Here is a 20,641-nt window from a genome sequence, read left to right on the forward strand (position 1 = left end):
CAGTTCCCTTTTCAGAGATCTTCTGAATTAGGTGTAACTCTTGTCTGGGAAGGAGACACCTGTATCTTCAGACAGTGTCATGGACTGGATTTGGTATTGAGTAGTTGTTCTGCATGGGAAACCTAAAGTTATTACTGTCTCATGAAAAGACTGAAATGTGTATAGTTATGTTTAAAACAAGACATGTTGAAGAAACTGCCTAGCATAACAGGGAAAAGCAAACTAACCATTGCCACTTCCCTACTTAGATCCTTCCAATGTATTTCTAATGTCTTTAGTATAGTCTAAACTAGATTTATTTCTAGTCAATCTCATCCTGACTGTGTGTCAGCCATCTAGCTGTTCCACAACCCATGCTGTTCTTACCATAAGTCCCTTTTATGCTGCTTTTACTTTCTAGAATGTTCTCTTACTCTTTCCCCGCAACCCTCCCATAGCACAGACATCACACACACTCCCTCTCACACATACACACAAAGCGTAGGCCTTGGGCTGATTAATTCCCACTCCTATTTCAAGTCTTACCTGAAACATTACTTCTTAAGAAAGCCTTTCCTGATATAACAGACTAACAAATATTTTTGCTACAAGCTTTTATGGCTCCTCTTTTAAAACAAAATAAAATGAAAACCACTTCTTTTATAATTACTTATTAACTAAAACTTCAGCCTTTGACTCTAGCTACATCTCAGCACCCTATAGATACAGGGTCCAGGCTTAACCAGTACCAGGCCAGCCTCCGTGGCCTCAGGCCCGAGGTCAGTTTCACAGACGAAGATTCCAGCCTCAACTCAGCCTTTAGACAGGCCCAGAATGAGGCTGGTCCCTGTAGCCCTAGACTCAGGATTTTACTTGCAGACTAAGCCTCCAGCTATACCCCAATGCCAAGTCAGCACCCATATACCTTAGCTTCAGGCCAGCTTCCATGACCTCAAGCACCAGGCCAGCACCTGGGACTCAGTTTCAAAGGCCGGTCACTACAGACTCAGGCTCCAGTTTCACCCAGTGCCAGAATGGCCACTGCAAATCCAAAAATCAGGCCTGAGACCAGGGATCCAGCCTCTAGGGCCATCCCAGTGCAAAGTCAGATCTATTGGCCCCAGGCTCCAGGCCAGCCTTCATGAATTCAGGCTCCAGGATGGTCCTTACAGCCTCAAGATCCAGTGGACCCACCGGCCCCAGGATCCAGGCCCACTTCTGTAGACTCCAGTGCTAGGTTGACCTCTATGAATACAGGCATCAGGCTCGCTCCAGCAGACCCAAGCTCCAGGCCTTCCCCAGTGAACCAAGGAACCAATCATGTCTACCCAAGGACTCCAGCATCAAGCCTGCTTGTGGACCATGCCAGATGACTTGCCCAGAATCTCTAGACAAACTGATTAATGAAGGGTTATCCCTGCTGAAGTCAGTCTTTAAAGAATGGAATAAGTGCTTAGTTCTTCAAAGGCATAGATATGCATGGTCACACAGATCACACATAATCAGGGAAACATGACATCACCAAAGGAACAAAATAAAGCACTGGTAACTGACCCTAAAGAAGTAGAAATTTACAAACTGCCTGATAATGAATTCAAAATAACTAGCTTAAAGAAGCTCAGTGAGCTACATGAGAATACAGACAGAAGACTAGATGAAATCAGGAAAAAAATATATGAACAAAATTAGAAGTTCAACAGAGAGATAGAAAGCATAAAAAAACACAAACAACCAAATTTAGGGAGTTAAAGAACACAATAGTTGAGCTGAAAAATTTCCTAGTGAGATTCAGTAGCAGATTCTATCACACAGAAGAAAGAATCATGAGCTCAAAGACAGTTCATTTGAAATTACCAATCAGAAAAACAAAAAATAAAAAAGAAATAGTGAAGAAGTCCTGTGGGAACTATGGGGCACCATCAAGTGAACCAGTATATGTATTATGGTGTCCCAGAAAGAAGAGAGAAACACAAAAGTGTAGAAAGCTTATTTAAAGAAATAATGACAACAAGTTTCTCCAAAGTGGAGAAAAAAAGGAGCACACAGGTCCATGAAGCCCAAAGAACCCCAAATAGACTATATATGAAGCGATCTTCACTTAGACATATTATAGTCAAACTTGAAAGTCATACAATATGGAGAATTTTGAAAACAAGAGAAGAACAACTCATCACACATGAGAGAGCTCACATAAGATTACTAGCAGATTTTTCAGCAAAAGCCTTGAATCCAGGAGAGAGTGAGATGATATATTCAAGAGTACTGAAAGAAAAATAAACTGTCAATCAAGAATAGTATACTTGGCAATTCTGACCTTCATAAATGATGAGGGAATAAAATATTGACCAGAGAAATAAAAGCTGTGGAAGTTCATTACCTCTAGATTTCCTTCTTCAAGTTGAAAGAAAAGAATGATAATGCATAACATAAAAAATTTATGAAATTATAAAATTCACTGGTAAAATTAAGTACATAGTCAAATTCACAATACTCTAACACCATAATGATGATGTACAAATCAAGTATATCTATAGTATGAAAATTAAAAGACAACACTATTAGAAATAATAATAGCTATAATAGTTAAGGAATACACAATATAAAAAGATGTTAATTGTGACATCAAAAACAAAATGTGGGGAGAAAAAGTGTAGAAGTTTTAAAAATGTGATGAATTTATGTTGCTAAAAGTTTAAAATAGCCTATTATAACTATAGATATTTTATGTAAGCTGCATGATAACTCATGAAAACCACAAAGCAAACACCTATAATAGACACAGAAAACGTAAAAGCAAAGAATTAAAGCATATCAGTACAGAAAATTATCTAATCACAAAGGAAGATAGCAAGAGAGGAAGAAACAACCAGAAAGAACATACAAAACAACCAGAAATAACATACAAAACAACCAGAAAACAATGAAAAAAATAGCAGTGGTAAGTCTTTACCTACCGATAATTATCTTAAATGTACTCAATCAAGAGATGTAGAGTAGCTAAATGGATTAAAAAGCAGGCCCCAACTATTATATATGCTGCCCTATGAGACTCACTTCACCTTTAAGTGCCGAAATAGAGCAGGGATAGCTAAACATACCCGATAAAATTTTGTCTTGTCAAAAACTGTAAGAAGAGACAAAGATCACTATATAATAGTGAAGGGGTCAATTTTGCAAGAGGATATTTAAATTTCTAGACACCCAACATTAGAGCATCTAAATGTATAAAGTAAATGTTAATAGATCTGAAAAGAGAGACAAACTGCAATAAAATAACAGGGAAATTCTCAATACTCCACGTTCAACAATAGACAGGTCACCTGGAGAGAAAATTATTAAGGAAACATTGGAACTGAACTACTCTTTAGTCCAAATGGACCTAACAAATATACACAGAACATTCCATCCAAAGTAACATAATACATGTTTTTATCAAGCACATATGGAACATTCTCGTGGATAGATCATGTATTAGGCCATAAAACAAGTCTTAAACATTTTAAGAATATTAAAATAACATTAAGGATCTCTTTTGACCACAATGGTATGAAGCTAGAAATCAATAACTGGAGAAATTTTGGGAAATTCACAAATATGGAAAAATTAAAACATGTTCCTGAACAATAAATAAGTCAATGAAGAGATTAAAAGTTTAAAAATATCTTAAAATAAATAAAAATGAAAACACAGCATCCCAAAACTTATGAGATGCAGCAGAAGCAGTTCTAAGAGAAAAGTTTATAGTAATAAATGCTTACATCATAAAAGAATTTCTCAAATAAACAATCTATTGTTACATCTTAAGGAACTAGATAAGGAAGGGCAAACTAAGCTTACTAAACTAAAGTCAATTGAAGTAAGAGAATAATAAAGATCAGAGCAGAAACATATAAAATAGGTAGTAGAAAAACAACAGAAAAGGCCAACAAAACCAAGAGTTAGTTTTTTAAAAAAGAAACAAAATGAACAAACCTTTAGCTAGGCTAACTCAGGAAGAAAAGAGAAGACTCAAATAAAATCAGAAATGAAAGAGGAGACATTACTGTTGGCTCTTCATATCTGCAGGTTTTGCATCCCTGGATTCAACCATCATTGGATCAAAAATGCAGTTGGGCCTACAATGGTTGCATCTGTACTGAACATGTACAAACTATTTCCCTTGTCATTATCTTCTAAACATTACAGTATAACAACTATTTAAATAGCACTTACATTACTTAGGTAGTCTAAGTAATCTAGAGATGATTTAAATTATACTGGAGGCTGAGCATAGGGTATATGCAAATACCACACCATTTTATATGAGCATCTAAGGATTTAGGTATTTGTGAGTGGTCTTGGGACCAATTCCTCATAGATACTGAGGGACAGCTGTACAACTGATACCACAGAAATATAGATAAACATAAGATATTACTATGAAAAATTATGCACAAAGAAATTGAATAACCTAGAAGAGATGGATACATTCCTAGAAACATACAATCTATCAAGACTGAATTATGAAGAAATAGAAAATGCAGACCAATAATGATTAAAAAGATTGAATCCGTACTACAAAATGTCTCCCATGCAAAAAAAGCCCAGAATCTGAAGGCATCACTGATGAATTCTACCAGATATTTAAAGAACTAATCCTAGACTTTCTTAAAATATTCCAAAGAATTGAAGAAGAGGGAATATTTCCAAATTCATTTTATAAGACCAGCATTACTCTGATATCAAAGCCAGACAAGAACACTACAAGAAAAGAAAATTACAAGCCAATATCCCTGATGAACACATATGTATGTATATCTTCAATAAAATATAAACAAACTGAATTCAGAAATATATTCAAATGATCATACACAATCATCAAGTGAGATTCATATCTAGGATGCAAAGATAGTTTAACATATGCAAATCAATAATTGTGATACACCACATTAATGGAATGAAGGATAAAAATTATATGATCATCTCAACAGATGTAGAAAAGGCAGTCAATAAAATTCAACATCATTTAAAGGTTAGAAAAACTCTCAACAAATTAGGTATAGAAGGAATGTATCTCAACATAATAAAGGCCATATACAAAAGCCCACATTAACCATTATACTCAGTGGTTAAAACTGAAACTTTTTATCAGACGTCAGGAACAAGACAAGGATGCCCACTCTATTTCTGTTCAAAATAGTACTAGAAGTCTTAGAGCAGTTAGGCAAAAGAAAGAAAGAGATAAAAGGCATTTAAGTCAGAAAGGAAGAAGTAAATTTGTCTGCAGATGATATTCTTTTATGTAGAAAACCCTAAAGACTCCACCCAAAAAACAAAACAGGACAAAAAATGTTAGAACTAACAAATTCAGTAAAGTTGCAGGATACAAAATCAACGTGCAAAACTCAGTTGCATTTCTACTCACTAGCTACAAACTATCTAAAAAAGAAACTTTTAAAAATACCATTTACTACAGAATTAAAAAGAATAAAACACTTAGGAATAAATTTAACCAAGGAGGTGAAAGAGCTGTATGATGAAATTCATAAAACATTGATGAAAGAAATGGAAAATATACAAATCAATGGAAAGATATCCAATATTCATGAATTGGAAGAATTAATATTGTTAAAATAGTAATACTGCCCAATATGATCTGCAGACTCAATGCAATCCCTATCATAATTTTATGTCATTTTCCACAGAAATAAAAAGAACAATCCTAAATTTCGTATGGAACCACAGAAAATCTCTAATGGCCAAAGCAATCTTGAGAAAAAAGAACAATACTGGTGGCATCATGCTTTCTGATAGAGGGGGTGTAATTTGTAGGCACTTGCATTTGTGTGTGAAATGACTAGAAAGGAAATGGCATAAGGCAAATATCAATTCAGCAGTGTAGAGGGCTACTTTCAAATATAACAGATTGTTGGTCAGGGTATCAATTAGGATGTTGTTGAATGGCTCAGGAAAAAGTAGCTTTTCTCACTATGCCAGGATGGTAGTGGCGAGTACAGCCTGAAACTCTGAGGATGGAGTCATCCCAGAAAGCATAGGAACGAAAGCTGAACTGGGAAATGCAAAAATCCATCCATGCAAAAAGAAGTCTAGGCTCAATGTTAAGCATTCAGAAATGGACCAATACTTGTAACCATCATAGAGAGAAAAGCAAAAGTCTTGGACGAGAGACCAAGGGACAAGGTTACAGAAAGCAGAAAAACACAAAGATGGAAGCAAGTTTCTTTATGAGTACTGAATAAACAGATGTTGGAGAAGCTAGATTCAGAGAGAGAAGATCAAGGGGCTTGCATGTTCTAGGAGGCCAGACATATTATAAGGGTCAGTTGAAGTTATCCTGTTTAAGAATTTGTTCCTATAATGCTCCTTGAAAAGAAATAAACATTGCTTATGGCACTAAAAATGGAAGAGATAGATACAATCAAGAAATATTTCAGAGTTCAAGTTATGGAGGTTTGGAGAGCAGTTGTAAATAGAGAGTAAGTAGAGAAAACTGTTGAAGATGTCATTAAAATTTTATTTGTACAAATAGATAATAAAACCATAAACCACATATTAGTTATAATTATCAAAGCCATCTCTCACTAATTGCGAGAAGAAACCTATGAAGAACAGATTCATTGTAACCTCTTGAGGCACCCCTCTGCCAGAGCCATCTAGCCAAGCTACTGTCACATTCTTAACCCTTTAGCCATTAAGTTTTGGGGTAATTTGACAGTAAAGGATAACAAGTACAATCCGTCTCTATTGTCTATATAATATTTTTTCTCTGCCTAAATCTTAAACATTTGTGTGCTCTAGGACTTCAGTCTCTATGTTCTTCTCTTCTCCCTCATTGTATACTTCTTGGATAACCTCAGGCACTCTCAAGAATGCAATGATCGCCAGGTGTGGTTGCTCACGCCTGTAATCCTAGCACTTTGGGAGGCCAAGGCAGGCAGATTATGAGGTCAGGAGCTAGAGACCAGCCTGACCAACATGGTGAAACCCCTTCTCTACTAAAATACAAAAATTAGCTGGGCATGGTGGTGCACGCCTCTAATCCCAGCTACTCAGGAGGCTGAGGCAGGAGAATCACTTAAACCCAGGAGGCAGAGATTGCAGTGAGCCGAGATTGTGCCACTGCATTCCAGTCTGGGCAACAGAGCGAGACTCCACCTCCAAAAAAAAAAAAAAAAAGGATGCAATGATTATGTGTATGTTAATTAACACCTAGATCTCTTTTTACAATTTAGATCATTCTCTCCATTTTGATTCAAATAATCTCCTTGTTGTAGGATAACTCCATCTAATTTCATATAGACCCTCAAACTCAAAATTATCAGCATTCGAATCATTATCTTCTTAGAACCCACTCCTTCTTTGGTAGATTTCCTGCACATCAAACTTCCCACATCTCTTTTGATGGCCAATAATTCACTGGTTGTGTGTGTGTGGTTTTTCTGTTTTTTGTTTTTGGCTTTCCATTTTTATAGGGTCCATCTATAGAAAGTTTAGTTTGTGATAGGCACTGTTCTAATCACTTTACAGTTATTAACACATTTAATCTTTCTGAAACCCTATGAAGTGTATACTATTATCATGCCATTTTATGATGAAAATTGAGATCCAGGAATGATAACTAAGTTGCCTAAATTCACATAGATGGTAAGTGGAGGAACTTACCAAAACTTAAACCCAGAGAATCTTAATTCAGAACCTTGTGATTGATCATATGCTATACTGTCTCCAATTTATTACTAATTTCTTAATTCTTAAATATGCTGGATTTTGTCTCTTCTTCTTCATCTCTACTATTACAGACCCAGATTAGCCTTTTGTCATCTGCATCTTGGACCATAAAATAGCCTCCTTCTGTTCTCATTACCTCTGGTCTTGTTCCCTTAAAATTTATTTCTACAAAACACAAAGTTCTAAAATGGAACTCTCGGCATCTTGCTCTCCGGAGTGGCTCCCTCATTATGCTCAGGACTATGCTGAGTGTATTTATTATGGCACATGAGTGCCTTCATGATTTGACCCCTGCCTATGACTTCAACCTTGAATGCATGAGTTTATTTGTAGGACAGAGCCCCTTTCAAGATAGCAGTTTCTATAGGGAAAGACTACATATTTTCCACTTGAGAAACATCAACATAGGACAAATGACCAGGTATGTAATAAGCTTTACCTGCTGCTGGATTTTCTAAATGGGCTTAAGTTGTCAGTAGAAAGAATAGTTGGAATATGTATTAAGCCTCTGCTTGCAATTTTGCTGTCAACTTTAATGGCAATTCCAATTAAATATTTGTTCTTTGCCTTCGTTAGAAATATTAACTTAGAGTGTTAATATGCTGGCATGAATTTTTTATTCATTCAGTAGGCATTTATTTAGCATAGTATACGATATTAGTTTTTCAGGATTCTGTGGTAAATAAAAGACTGAGATAGCAACCAAAAAGCACATATTATACAGCAAAATATAGAGAAAAAATCAAAGCATATTGCATTTATTTGTAGGAGAAGCATTTTAGAAGACGGAGGATTCAGAGGAGAAAGCTGAGTGTGGAGTGGCAATCAAAAATCAGATCAGGAATGACTTTGTACTCCTTGCCAAGGAGATTGACTACTACACTGCAGGCTATAGATAGACACTCACCAAATTTAAGCTGCAAGGATAATGATCAGATTTATTCTTTTTACACTGAAATGTGGAGAATGAATTGAAGTTGAGAAAAGCTAGAGGCTATAAACTAAGAACACGATTTTGAGTCATTCCTACATGAGAAGTGATGGGAGCTTAAGGCAGTGGCAGTGGGAATGGGGAATAAGAAACAGATTTAAAGGAGATTATAATAATAGAACTTGAAGATTGATTGGATATTGTGGGTTTTGAGGGAAATGGATCTGTAAAGAATGTCTTAAGGAGGGATTTCAGATTTTGAGTTTGATGACTAGGTTGATATTATTTCCACTTACCAAGACAGAGAATTCAAGAGCAAGAAGCAGGAAATTGGGAGTAAGATTGGTTATCAGCTGTAGTATGTTGACTCTGTGACAATGACAGACAACTGGATATACAAAGCATCTAGTTCAGAGAGAGATGTGGGCTGGAAATATAGGATTTGTATGCATTCAGAATAGAGTGAAAATTGAAGCCATAGGAGAAAAGGAAAAGGAAATCACTCAAGAAGAATGTGTAGAAAGAAATTAGTGAAGCAAGGTAGGAACTCTGGAAAGAGTGCAATACCATTTAAGGATTCTCCAAAAGGGAGCTCAAAATAAGCTTGAGATAGACTTGAAGAGGATTGAAAAATGCATAGACACAAGATAACAGAGAGTGGGGAATAAATGCAATGCACATACGTTGAGATAGCAAGTGTAGACAACATGGGTATATAGAGATGGGAGAGGTTTCTTCATTTGTTTCTTTTTAGATGAGACCCTTGAAAAATATTTATATATGAAGGCCAGAGTGGAAGGAAAAAGAAGGAAAGCTTGAGTGGAGTCTTAGCAGAATGTCTAGCAAGGTACTTGGAGTGGGATCTAGACTAGGGAGGAGAAAGAATAACTCCCTACTGAGAGAATAGAAGGATGTAAAGAGGTACTGAGTAGCAAAGTAAGTACATAGAATAACTTTGAAGAAAAAACTGAGAAAGCTCCTGCCTATGACTTGGGTATTCTCTGTCAAGTTGGAGCTAATGTCATCTGCTGAACCCAGGATCAAAATGGTGAGTAACAGTAAGAGGCTTGAGGGTGTTGCTGAAAGATTGAGCCTGCTCCTGTGAAGAACGAGAATGAGGAAAGCCTCAGAAGGTGTTACGGACCTACTGAACAATGTGGAGGACTCAGTTGAAATTATAATGCTAACCATTTTTGTGTGAGCATAATATTCTCTTTAGTGTTCAGCAGTATAAGTTTACAAGTAGGGCAGAAAATAATAAGGTTCATCCCAAATCAGAGTTTTTCTGGATTGTAGGAGGAATGGTAAGCAAGGACATTGCTAATATTGGCAAATGTAGTCAAATGGATCTAGCTTGGATGAACAAAATAATTTAAAGTAGGAACAGCAAGATACACCAGGAGAAAAAAAGATTCCAAAAAGACTGAAGGTCTAGATGAGGCCAAGAAGAGGTTTGTGGGCATAAATGAGGGTGAGAGCTGAGAGGTTAGACAACTGTGATAAGATGAGAGGGTTAAAAGTTGGATTTTCAGATTTCAGAGACAGCAAAGCTCTGGTAAAGACAAAGCCAAGGGTTAGGTGGCTAGAAATGAGAGTGGCTATAGTAAAATGGTATAGGAAGTTATGAGGCAACAAGAAATACTTGGCAGTCCACATGATATTGAAGTCACCCAGGGTTTTGGCAGGATTGGGGTGAAAAGTATGCTTATAATCTGGGTGCATTTTGCAAATTTTTGTTCATCTCCCAAATCTTACATTTTCATGGAGACTCAGATTTAAGAAGAATTATAATGAACACCTGAAACCTGATTTGGGCTTACAAATTGTTATTCAACAACAAAAGTGAAGAAAGAACCAAAGAAAAGTAAGTAGAAAAAGACCTAAGTTATAAATGCAATCATCACTCCCCCTTCCCCTTTTTACTGCCTACAGTTGTTCTTGGTCATTATTGCTAATTTATAAAGTGGTCAGCAAATCTTGACCTACTATGTGACCACTAATTATGTACCTAGCTTTGGCGAAGTCTTTTACTAATTATACTCTAAAATGAATAATAGCTAATATTTATTGAGGGCTTGCTATATGCCAGTGACTTTCTGAGTGTTTCACATATTTGGATCCATTTATCTCCATGAGGTAGGCATTATTATTTCTATTTTATTGTAAAAAAAAGAAACTGAGGCACAATGATGATAAGTAATTTGCCTGAGATTTTACAGCACTAAGGGGCAGAGGTGGGATTTCAGCCTAAGCAGAATGGCTCTAGAACCACAGCCCATTAGAGACAAAAGACCCTAAATGAGAGAATATGAATGGATGAGAATAAGATGTCATTATTTAGGTGCATTCCCATGTTATGATGGACCAGTATAATTCTGTCAAAAATGAAAGCCAATAAATTATTGCCAATAAGTAACTAAGGCAAGAGTTAAAAAATTATTTCATCCAACAAAAACTGGTGAGTATTATATTGAGTTGGTATAAGTATAATATGTATAATTTGCCTTCAGGTACTACTGATACACATGAGAAAGTAAATGACATATTTCATTAAGTAGTAGAAATTAAAGAAAAAAATCCTCTCTAAGGAGTTAAAGTAGACATTTCCCCTCATATAAGTTTGTGTTCTTTTATGTATAATAACAATGAGTTTGGCTACTTATTTTCCAAGACCATAACAGATTTGAATAAGGGGATTATCAGCAGTGGGAGCAGCAAGGGAGTGATTTGGAGGCCTTAGCCAACCCCTATTCAACTCCCACTGCCCCAGTTGGCACCAAATAAATATTCAAGTCCACAATTCCTGTCTTCTTTCTAATAAGCTTGGCATCAGACTCTTTTGGGGGTATTAATCTCACCTGAACTAGTAAAAGGTATCTATAGTCTTCATTTTTCCCACCATATATGAACATAGATTAGTTTTGCTACAGAAATATTGATGTGTTAGATTATGCGATGCTGCTCCAAACTCCATGGTGATTTATATCACACCACATCACCTTTCTAAAATCCCAAACATTCTGAAATGCTGAAACACATCTGTTTCCAGGGTTATGGATAAGGGAAAGCAGTGCTTCCTTTCCAAACGTGGTTTCAAGATCAGTCCTAGGCAGCCCCTAGCCTTCACTATTCTATGCCATACAAGCTATTACCCCTCTCGAGAAGCTAAGAGCTGATCATGGTGGTGAAGACACGAAAACTCTAAAATGCAGACTAAACTCCAAACAAACTAAATCAACACAGCAATAACCTTTCTCCTATCAGCAATGACCAAGGTGACCATGTTTGGTATTTTCTATTTAAGAAAGGAGAATGTGTGTAATACTTTTAAAAAACGATTGTCATCTTTCCATCACAAAAATCTGTGCTTAAAGTTTAGCCTGGCATTATGGGGGAAAACCAACAGCCCAAAAGATTTCCTCAGATTTGTTGGCAACTGACTTATATTCTGACTTGTAGGTATAAGAAACATGACCACATGTGAAAAAAAACCATGCCAGTCAAATGGTCAAGATATGACAGTATTTAGCATTCATGAGAAAACATGATTGCTTCTGGATGCAATATGCAGGGACTGATTTATGATATTTTCAGAAAGTAATGCTTATTTAAAAGCATACACGTTTTTCAAACTGGTGGGACTGATAACAATAAGAGCCTTGTAATAACTCAATAAAGCAGACCTTATGGGTCTTCTTTACCAATGGGACCATTTTAAGAAACAGACTCTTGTAGCTCCTGAGTCAGAGCAAGCTTATTATTATTCTTCATTATATTTTGCTTGGAACAAAGAAAGAATCCCTAAAGGTGATAAATATTAATCCTTTTAATGGTGGAGGGCTACAGTCTGTCATTGTTCTAGAGAATTAGTGACTTTAAGAAAGAAAGCTAAGTTTGGAATAGTGTTGTGTAGAGTAAAAATCATTTTTATGAATCATTTTCAAGAGGTAGAGGAGTTTAAGGTGAGGGACAATAGCCACTCACATTAGTCAAGCAGGCTCTTCATAGGGGGATTCTGAAGGAAAACCAACGCAAAGGTGAGTTTTCATCAGGAGGCTAGCAAACAATAACAGCAAAAGCCAAGTAGCATGTAAGCAGTGTTATCACTACTTAAATCAGCACTGATTTAATTTTTAGTTATCTTAGATCCTTAGATAATTCTTTTTATGGAGTCTAGGTATTTGCCACATCTTTATCACTAGGCGCATGTTACTGAGGATCGAGAAGACACAATTGTATATTTCTAAAGAGATCCAAACTACATTGCCTCTTGTTTGAGTCTTGCGTTCATGTGAAATTATTACTCTACTGAGTTTTTCAATTGTTTGGTACTAAACTTATTGAAGCAATTTTTCAGCCAAAAGTTGAACAATGTGTTTTCCTCCGAGGAGACTTACTTCATAGACCAAAGAAGCCACGTTCCAGGGTCTTCGGTAGTATGTCAAAGTGTTTCCATCCCGATCCCGGTTACAGAGTCCATTGTAGAACTCATTGTCAAAAGGTGTGCTTAGGGGATCCATCCCTAAAATGTTGATCCTGAGAATGAACAGAGTAGTATCAGAAGTGGAAATACCACAACATAATGCAAGGCAGCCCTCTGTAGCTGGAAAAATTGAGACAGCTTCAGTTCATGTCACCGTCACCCAATATGTGTGTGCTATAATCAGGAACAGAAGCAAGAGCCTGTTCACCTTGGCACAGTGTCTCTGGCAGAAAGCATACCTTAGGAGAGCCTTGTGAACTCTTTTAGGCAACTAAGGCACTGTTTAGAGTGCAATGAAAGAAATGCAATAAGTAAGGCACATGGGACCATCTGGTTCCTGGAGTTTTAACTTCACTGCTGTAACTCTTACCTAACCTCCCTTAGTGAACCAATAACTGATGCTGTAATACCAACTATTTAAATTATTTGAGAACAGAGCATCTCAGGGGGCCAATATAACATATGCATGTAATTTTTCATCTATGAATCAACATTGGGGCTTTCTCTCTCTCTCTCCCCATTCTCTTTAAACTTAAGCCTTTTCCTCCAGCTGTCTCATTGCTTGTCAAGAACCTCATTCCCTCCAGGCTTATATTATTCCCATTACACTTTCCAAGATGAACACAAAAATTTTAGCATCCTGGCAAGGCATTCTCAAAAGTTCTATTTTTTCCCATAGCAAAATATTTTTATTTGGCAAGCTTTCATTCATAAATATAAATCTTATTTAGCTTTTTAAAAAGTTAAATTTTACTTGTAAGCTTAGAAACAATATATGAACAAGAAGCAGTTATTTCCTTGTGAAATACAACTCTGTTCATTGGAGGAATACAGTCATTGCTGTCTAGGCTGTATCTGGAATAAATGGCCCCAAGCCAGGGAGGCCAATAGGTTTGAGGATCAAATCTATAACTTACCTTGACACAAAAACACAAACTCTTCCATGGCTCTAGGACACATTCCTAACTCCAATGAACTGGATTACAAATCTGGATGTTGGTTGTAAGACCAATTTGTCAAAGAGTGGGTAGTTTACCATAAACCCATGGCTTATGCAAGAGAAATAATTGAAAGGGTTTCCTACTGCTAGTGGGTTAGTTAAAAACATGTTTATATATATAGCACATTTTACATAAACTTTGAATCTACAAAGTTCTAAAGTGAATCTAAGGTGGTTCAACTTTAATGGAAGGCAAGTTAAGAAACTGACGCATGAATATCTTCCTCAAGGCTGACATATAGATAAAATTGACCACCTCTCACTGCCTGTCCCACCAAAATACCTTTCATGAAAAATGTTATGGCCTTAAAGTTCTAATATAGGGTCAAAATTAGACCTATTAATTTGAATATGAGAAAAAAGAAAAAAACATTATATATTTGATTTACCTTTTTAAACACCTTATTCCTCATGATAAATTAAAATTTTGGTCCCAATTCTTTACCCATCTCTGCATGTACACCCTTGCCATGACCTCATCACGGGCAAAGTATACTTCCCTCCCTAGTGATTTTGTGCTTGGCCATGTGACTTACTTTAAGCCAATGGTATGTAGTTGAGAGTGACAGTGGGCCAGTTCAAAGCGTGGGTATGAAGAGGCCTCATTCATTGCTTTTGCTTTTGTGTATTTGTGCCATTTTCTTGAAAAGGGCTTCTAATGGGTAGCCGCTGCCCCTTCAACCTGGCTATCCCAGTGATCCCAGTGAAAAGCAGAACCACCCCAGCTGTTGCAGCTTGAAGTGAAGCTCCCAGTGAAGCCCAGTCTTGTGAGAAATAAACACTTATTTTTGTATCGCTAAGGTTTTGACGCAAGCTCTCCACTACTAAGACATAAAATACTGGAAGCAAATGACCTGGGTTGTTTCTTAAACAAGACCTCAGATAATGTACTTTCTTTATATGATAGTGAACTACATATCTGGTGTAGCTACTTTAACAGAGACATTGTACCTCTTTATTTTCAGTGAACAATGAAATCAACCTTTGTTTATATTGATGATTAGCTCTTAGGTGACTACTATATCTATGTGTTGTACAGTGTTTGCAGTTGGCAGGGGGGAATATTAAGACTGTTTATATACACTCTCTGCTTCCATGCGAATTGTGTTCAAATCAAGGAGTAGAACGTAAAATCACCAATTTCAAAAACCAGGCCAAGGAAGAATACACAATCAGCCCTCCATATCTGTGGGCTCTGTGCCTGTGGATTCAACCAATCATGGACTGAAAACATTTGGAAAAAAAAATGTACATGATAAGCACGTACGAACTTTTTTCTCTTATAGTATAGCAACAATTTATATTGCATTTACACTGTATCAGGTGTTATAAATAATCCAGAGATGATTTAAAGAGTACAGGAGGATGTACATAGGTATGTGTGAATACTATGTCATTTTATATCAGGGACTTGAGCATCCTGAAAGTTTTGTACATGGGGGAGGTCCTGGAACCAATCCCTGATGGGTAGAAAGGGAGGATTGTACTTGTGCCAAATGAGTGGTACATGTGAGTGCTTTACACATTGAGTCTTCTGGAGGAAGAAATCACCATGGGAGGGTCATTAAAAGAGTTTTAGAAGAAGAAAGATTTGATTTGGGTTTTGAGGGGTGGGTAAATTGGGATGGGGCTAGTGCAGGAGAAATGTGTGGTAAGAGTTCAGAGACGGAAATGGCATGTTATGAGGGTAATGGTCTTCAGATACTCTGTCTCCTCTGTAAGGGAATTTTGATAAATTATACTTTCCTGCACATTTTTAGCATGACATCTAATATTTTTCATCTTAAGATGAAGTAGATGCAAAGAATATAATTCCTAATAATGTTGTCATTATTTGTACTTTAACATATAATTATTTTACCACTTTAAAGATAAAATCAATAAATATAAATGCTGTAGTGATACTGGGTCATACAGCATTGATATTTTTCTAACAGATGGAAATTTTTTAGTTATTTTTATTCCTTTTTATTTATTTTTTTAATAGGCTTTACCTTTTAGAGCAGCTTTAGGTTCACAGCAAAAGTGAACAGAAGGCACACCGTCTTCCTATATACTCTATGCCCCTTTTTATTCTCAGATCCATATTTCTATTCCATTTCCCTCACAGAATTTTAACCTAATGTAATATAGTTTATTTTTGAAAGTTTTTATTGATTACCTTGTCATACTTTTCTGTACCAAAAAGATATTAATTGAAATTTAAAAATATTAAATACTTTTTGACCATAGGGTCTAAGTATTAAAAATTCTTTATTAATAGCAGCATATATAAGTATCTTAAAGTTTTAAAAATCATTACTAAACATAAGTAAAATTTTATTGGAAAGCTATCTTAATGAAATGAATGAGTCTTCTTTTTAAATTAATATGTTGTTCCTGCATCCATGAATGAATATTACTTCATTCATTCATTCATGGTGCTAGAAAGAGACGGCGTTCAGTATCAATTTGAGTCCTACTTTTCATCTTTATAGTTATAAGTGCTGAGAAGCTTTACTAACATAAATAAGTGGATAAGAATAAAAGAAATTTTATTATAACAATGTCACACAATTTTAATCTCTTTTTCTGAGTTATATACCAAAAAGAGATCCCATGGTTAGTGATCTTTGATCAAAAATTATTTTTATGCTCCATTATCTAAAAGTTGATTAGGTAATCTTTCAATGTTGATAAAAAGAATTAGAGATCACAGAACTTCAAGGTGTCAGAGTCCAGTCGAGTACTAACATTTGGAGTTGTTTCTTGTCGTTTTCTTTTTTTCCTCTCTATAGTAAAATGTGAGATGGGTGAGGAGTATACTGTGCTCTTAGAAAGTAAGAAGTAAGTGATTGTTTAAAAAAGCAAGAAAGGAGAATGGGCTTGACAACTTGGATGCAGCTGAATTGTCATGCTTATTAATTTTATGAAAAACATGTACATATGGAAGTTGAGGATTTACTATTAGCTTAGCTACATAATTAATAGTTGAGGAAACTATCACCTTAAGACTTATTTGTCTGCCCTTGGAAAGTTTTTGTGCACCCCGTGGTATGCATATCCTAGTTTGAAGGTTACTGTTTTATAGATCATCAAATTGGCCAGTTGGCTGGACCTATCTGGAACGTTAAAATGAAGTTGATCCACAGTCTAAAGCACAACTAAGGAAGAAATGTTTCAAAAGCTTTGGACTTGGTTCCACTACTACAGAGACAGCCAGTCTAGTCTAGAATAAGCCAATTTTTTCTGCCAAGAAACATAACACTTCTCATGGATGGAAAGTCATCACCTGGGAAATAAAAAAAAAAAAGTATGTTCCTTGGCAGTGCTTAGAGATGCCTGCTTTCACACCTGCATCTAGAACCACAGGAAGTTCCAATTTACCAGGTGAACTGAAGAGAAAGCTCCCTTCACAGAAGTGGTGTTATGCTTAGATCACAAAAAATAATTCCTGGCATATTGTACATCACTTACAGCTGGCTAGACTTAACGCCTTTTCAATGAATGCAAGATGGGTTGGGGGATTTTCCTAAACACTTCTGGAGAATCTCAGATGCCTACAAATAAGAGGCTGAAACATTTGTGATACAACTCAATTCTCCTGGCATAAGAACATAGATGTGAGAGGCCTTCAAATGAAAACAGTATAAATTAATTACCATGAGTGCTTGTGACTTTCACATGTAGAAGAATCTAACTGTATGTGACTATTGATAGGACTTTTTGAGGTTGTCCAGATTGAATTGGGTAGATGTAGTTTATAAGCATGTTGCTATGATTAGGGAGTGTACTCCTATTACCTCTATTTCGCAAAGAATCCACAGCTCCATATAAGAATACTGGAGGTTTATAGTAAGTAAACATGCAACATTAATGGTATGAAAGAATATTACAAATATAACAATATATGTTGTTTTGAAACCTCTTCGTAAATATTAATTACTGATTTATACCACTCTCCTATATTCCTTAATTCAAATATTTCTGTGATAAGTAGCTACTTAAGGAGTTTCATTTTTTAAGGTTAGTTTTGCTTTGAAGTTAAGGTGTTGAAGTTAAGACTTATGGATTTTGTAGTGATGTGAGGGAACTGCTGTGGGTATTGGCTGGGGTTTTAAGGAGGAGAGGGTAAGGTGGTATGGTAGAAAAATATAGTTTTATGAGACTCAGAGAAACTTGTTTCAGCTCTACTAGAACTAATCAGTCAAATGGCTTTATTTATTTCACTCAGTTCTTATCTATAAAATGAATATAATACCTCCTCTAACAATCTCCCAGGATTATTTGGAAAATCTATGGAGATACAGTGTAGAAAAATATTTTGAAAAGTTTAAAGTATTATGCAAATGAAAGTTGTCATAGAACAATAGGTTTCATGAAGACTAATTTTAACATAGGTTATTACTCATGGTAATGGGGAATTTAATAAAAAATGTTGATGGACTGATTCTATCAGGACCTACTTCGTTTTCTATTTCTGCAGCTGACCTTTCGCCATAGCTGGGGCACCACCTTCTTACACAGCCTTGAAGACTCAGCTGTGGGATGGTCCCTAACACCAACCCTGACTGTGGTAAAGCGTGAGGTATTTAAGAATTCCTAGCTAGCCCTGCTTCATTATGAAACTCTCTGACAAATGCTATGCAACGAATTTTTCTTTTCCCTAAACAAAGGAAACCAAGAGATTATGAATGATTGTTTTTCAGCTAAATGGGCCAATATTTCTATATTCTTTTCCTGTAAGACAAACTATAAATTTGCATTGAATGAGAATAAATAACATATGTTAAGCTGTTTTATTTAGATTAAAGAGAAAGTTGTTTCTTGGATCCCAATTAAAGCAAAATAAAGTAGTAATGGGCTTTCACCATGGACTCACAGCCTTTCCCTGAGGAAATAAATAAAAAGAATCAGGACTCATTTGAGCACACCATGATCTAGTTATAAGATTTGAGAAAACTCCCATGCCATTTACTGCCTAAAATTTACTAAGAGGGCCTGCTGAGCTTAGGGGCCTAAGACCATCCATTTGATTCGAGATTCCCACCTTTAGGCTAAGGGCCAAAGGCACTGTAAGTAATTTTGAATGCTGCTTGAACAAGATTTTATAAAGTGCATGAAGGGCATGTGAAATGCTTTATCTGGTGCCTGGGTCTTGGTATCCTGGGATATTTTTCTTACCTAGATTTAAGAAGTAGAAGTTTCGTGTGGCTTAGAGAGAGGAGACATCTCCTTCATTAGCTAAACTGGATAGAGGTCTTATCATAGGAACTGCCTAGTAACTTTGTGTAGGGTTTCTCAACCTCGGCACTGACACTTTGGGTCAGGCTGTCCTATGCTTAGCATCATCTCTGGCCTCCACCCACTACATGCCAATAGCAGTTCCTATTCTCACCACCCCCCCAAGATGTCACAGCTACAGTGGTCTCCAGATACTGTCTTTTCTCTCTTTTGTTTTTTTTTTTTTGAGACTGAGTCTTGCTCTGTCGCCCAGGCTGGAGTGCGGTGTCGTGATGTCGGCTCACTGCAAGCTCCGCCCCCCGGGTTCATGCCATTCTCCTGCCTCAGCCTCCCAAGTAGCTGGGACTACAGGCGCCCACCACCATGCCCAGCTGATTTTTTGTATTTTTAGTAGAGATGGGGTTTCACCGTGTTAGCCAGGATGGTCTCGATCTCCTGACTTCATGATCCGCTCGCCTCAGCCTCCCAAATTTTGGGATTACAGGCGTGACCCACTGCAGATATTGTCAGATGTCTGCTGGGGGAAAAATTACCACTGATTGAGAACCACTGCCTTACCCTTCTACCAGCCTTGCTCTTATCATCACCCCTATCTTTTTTCCTCTCCCCGTCTCCATACCCAGGACTGGAGTCCTGTCCCTGAAAAGAAATTCAGTCTTACCTGATGCCAATTGACAATATTTTAGAAAGCACTTAAAGGATATTCATTAATTAATAATTAGCCTATTTATCCACCTATCAAGTATTTACTGAGCACCTACTATGACCCAGGCACAGGAATTACGAGCATAAAGAAACACATTACATTATAGGTGAGGAAATAAAGCCATATACCACCTCTTTCAATATACTACTGGGTGGAAGAATGACCATGTCTTTGTTGGGGACCATTTTCCAACAAATCCACCTTTACCAAAAACAGCAACAAATCCACCTTTACCAAAAACAGCTCGGAGTGAGTAAGAGAGGCCGTGTAGTAGATATTCCTAGGATGCCCTCTGACTATATATGGAACAGAACAGAATAGAATGGAATCTCTCTGCATATAGTCTCTATTCTGTATAATCCTGAGTTCTAAACTCCAAGACATCCCATCTGAGCTTACAGCCACCTGTCCAGAGCCCCTTAGGTTTTGTATGGAAAATGAATGAAATGTCAGCTCTCTATAATGAGAACCAGAACCTCAACATAATCATCCTCTGGCATCAAAACTACTTCCTCTGATCACATTCCTCCTGGGTCAGCTCCAGAATGCTGGAAACTCCCAAGATCCAGGAGAAGTTCCAATGGAAGACAG

At 36.6% G+C, this 20,641-nt stretch overlaps 1 protein-coding gene across 1 annotated transcript in view; it reads right to left on the bottom strand.

The window, feature by feature from the left end:
• The window catches only part of C9 (complement C9), a 78,022-nt gene that overhangs the window by 33,739 nt on the left and 23,642 nt on the right, over nt 1-20,641 (bottom strand). The window contains exon 5 of the mRNA XM_003274369.4: nt 13,036-13,174. Within this exon, the coding sequence (XP_003274417.2) occupies nt 13,036-13,174 (139 nt within the window). The remainder of the gene's footprint in view (nt 1-13,035; nt 13,175-20,641) is intronic.

This window comes from Nomascus leucogenys, chromosome 6 (genome assembly GCF_006542625.1).
Source record: "Nomascus leucogenys isolate Asia chromosome 6, Asia_NLE_v1, whole genome shotgun sequence".
NCBI classification, from domain to species: domain Eukaryota; kingdom Metazoa; phylum Chordata; class Mammalia; order Primates; family Hylobatidae; genus Nomascus; species Nomascus leucogenys.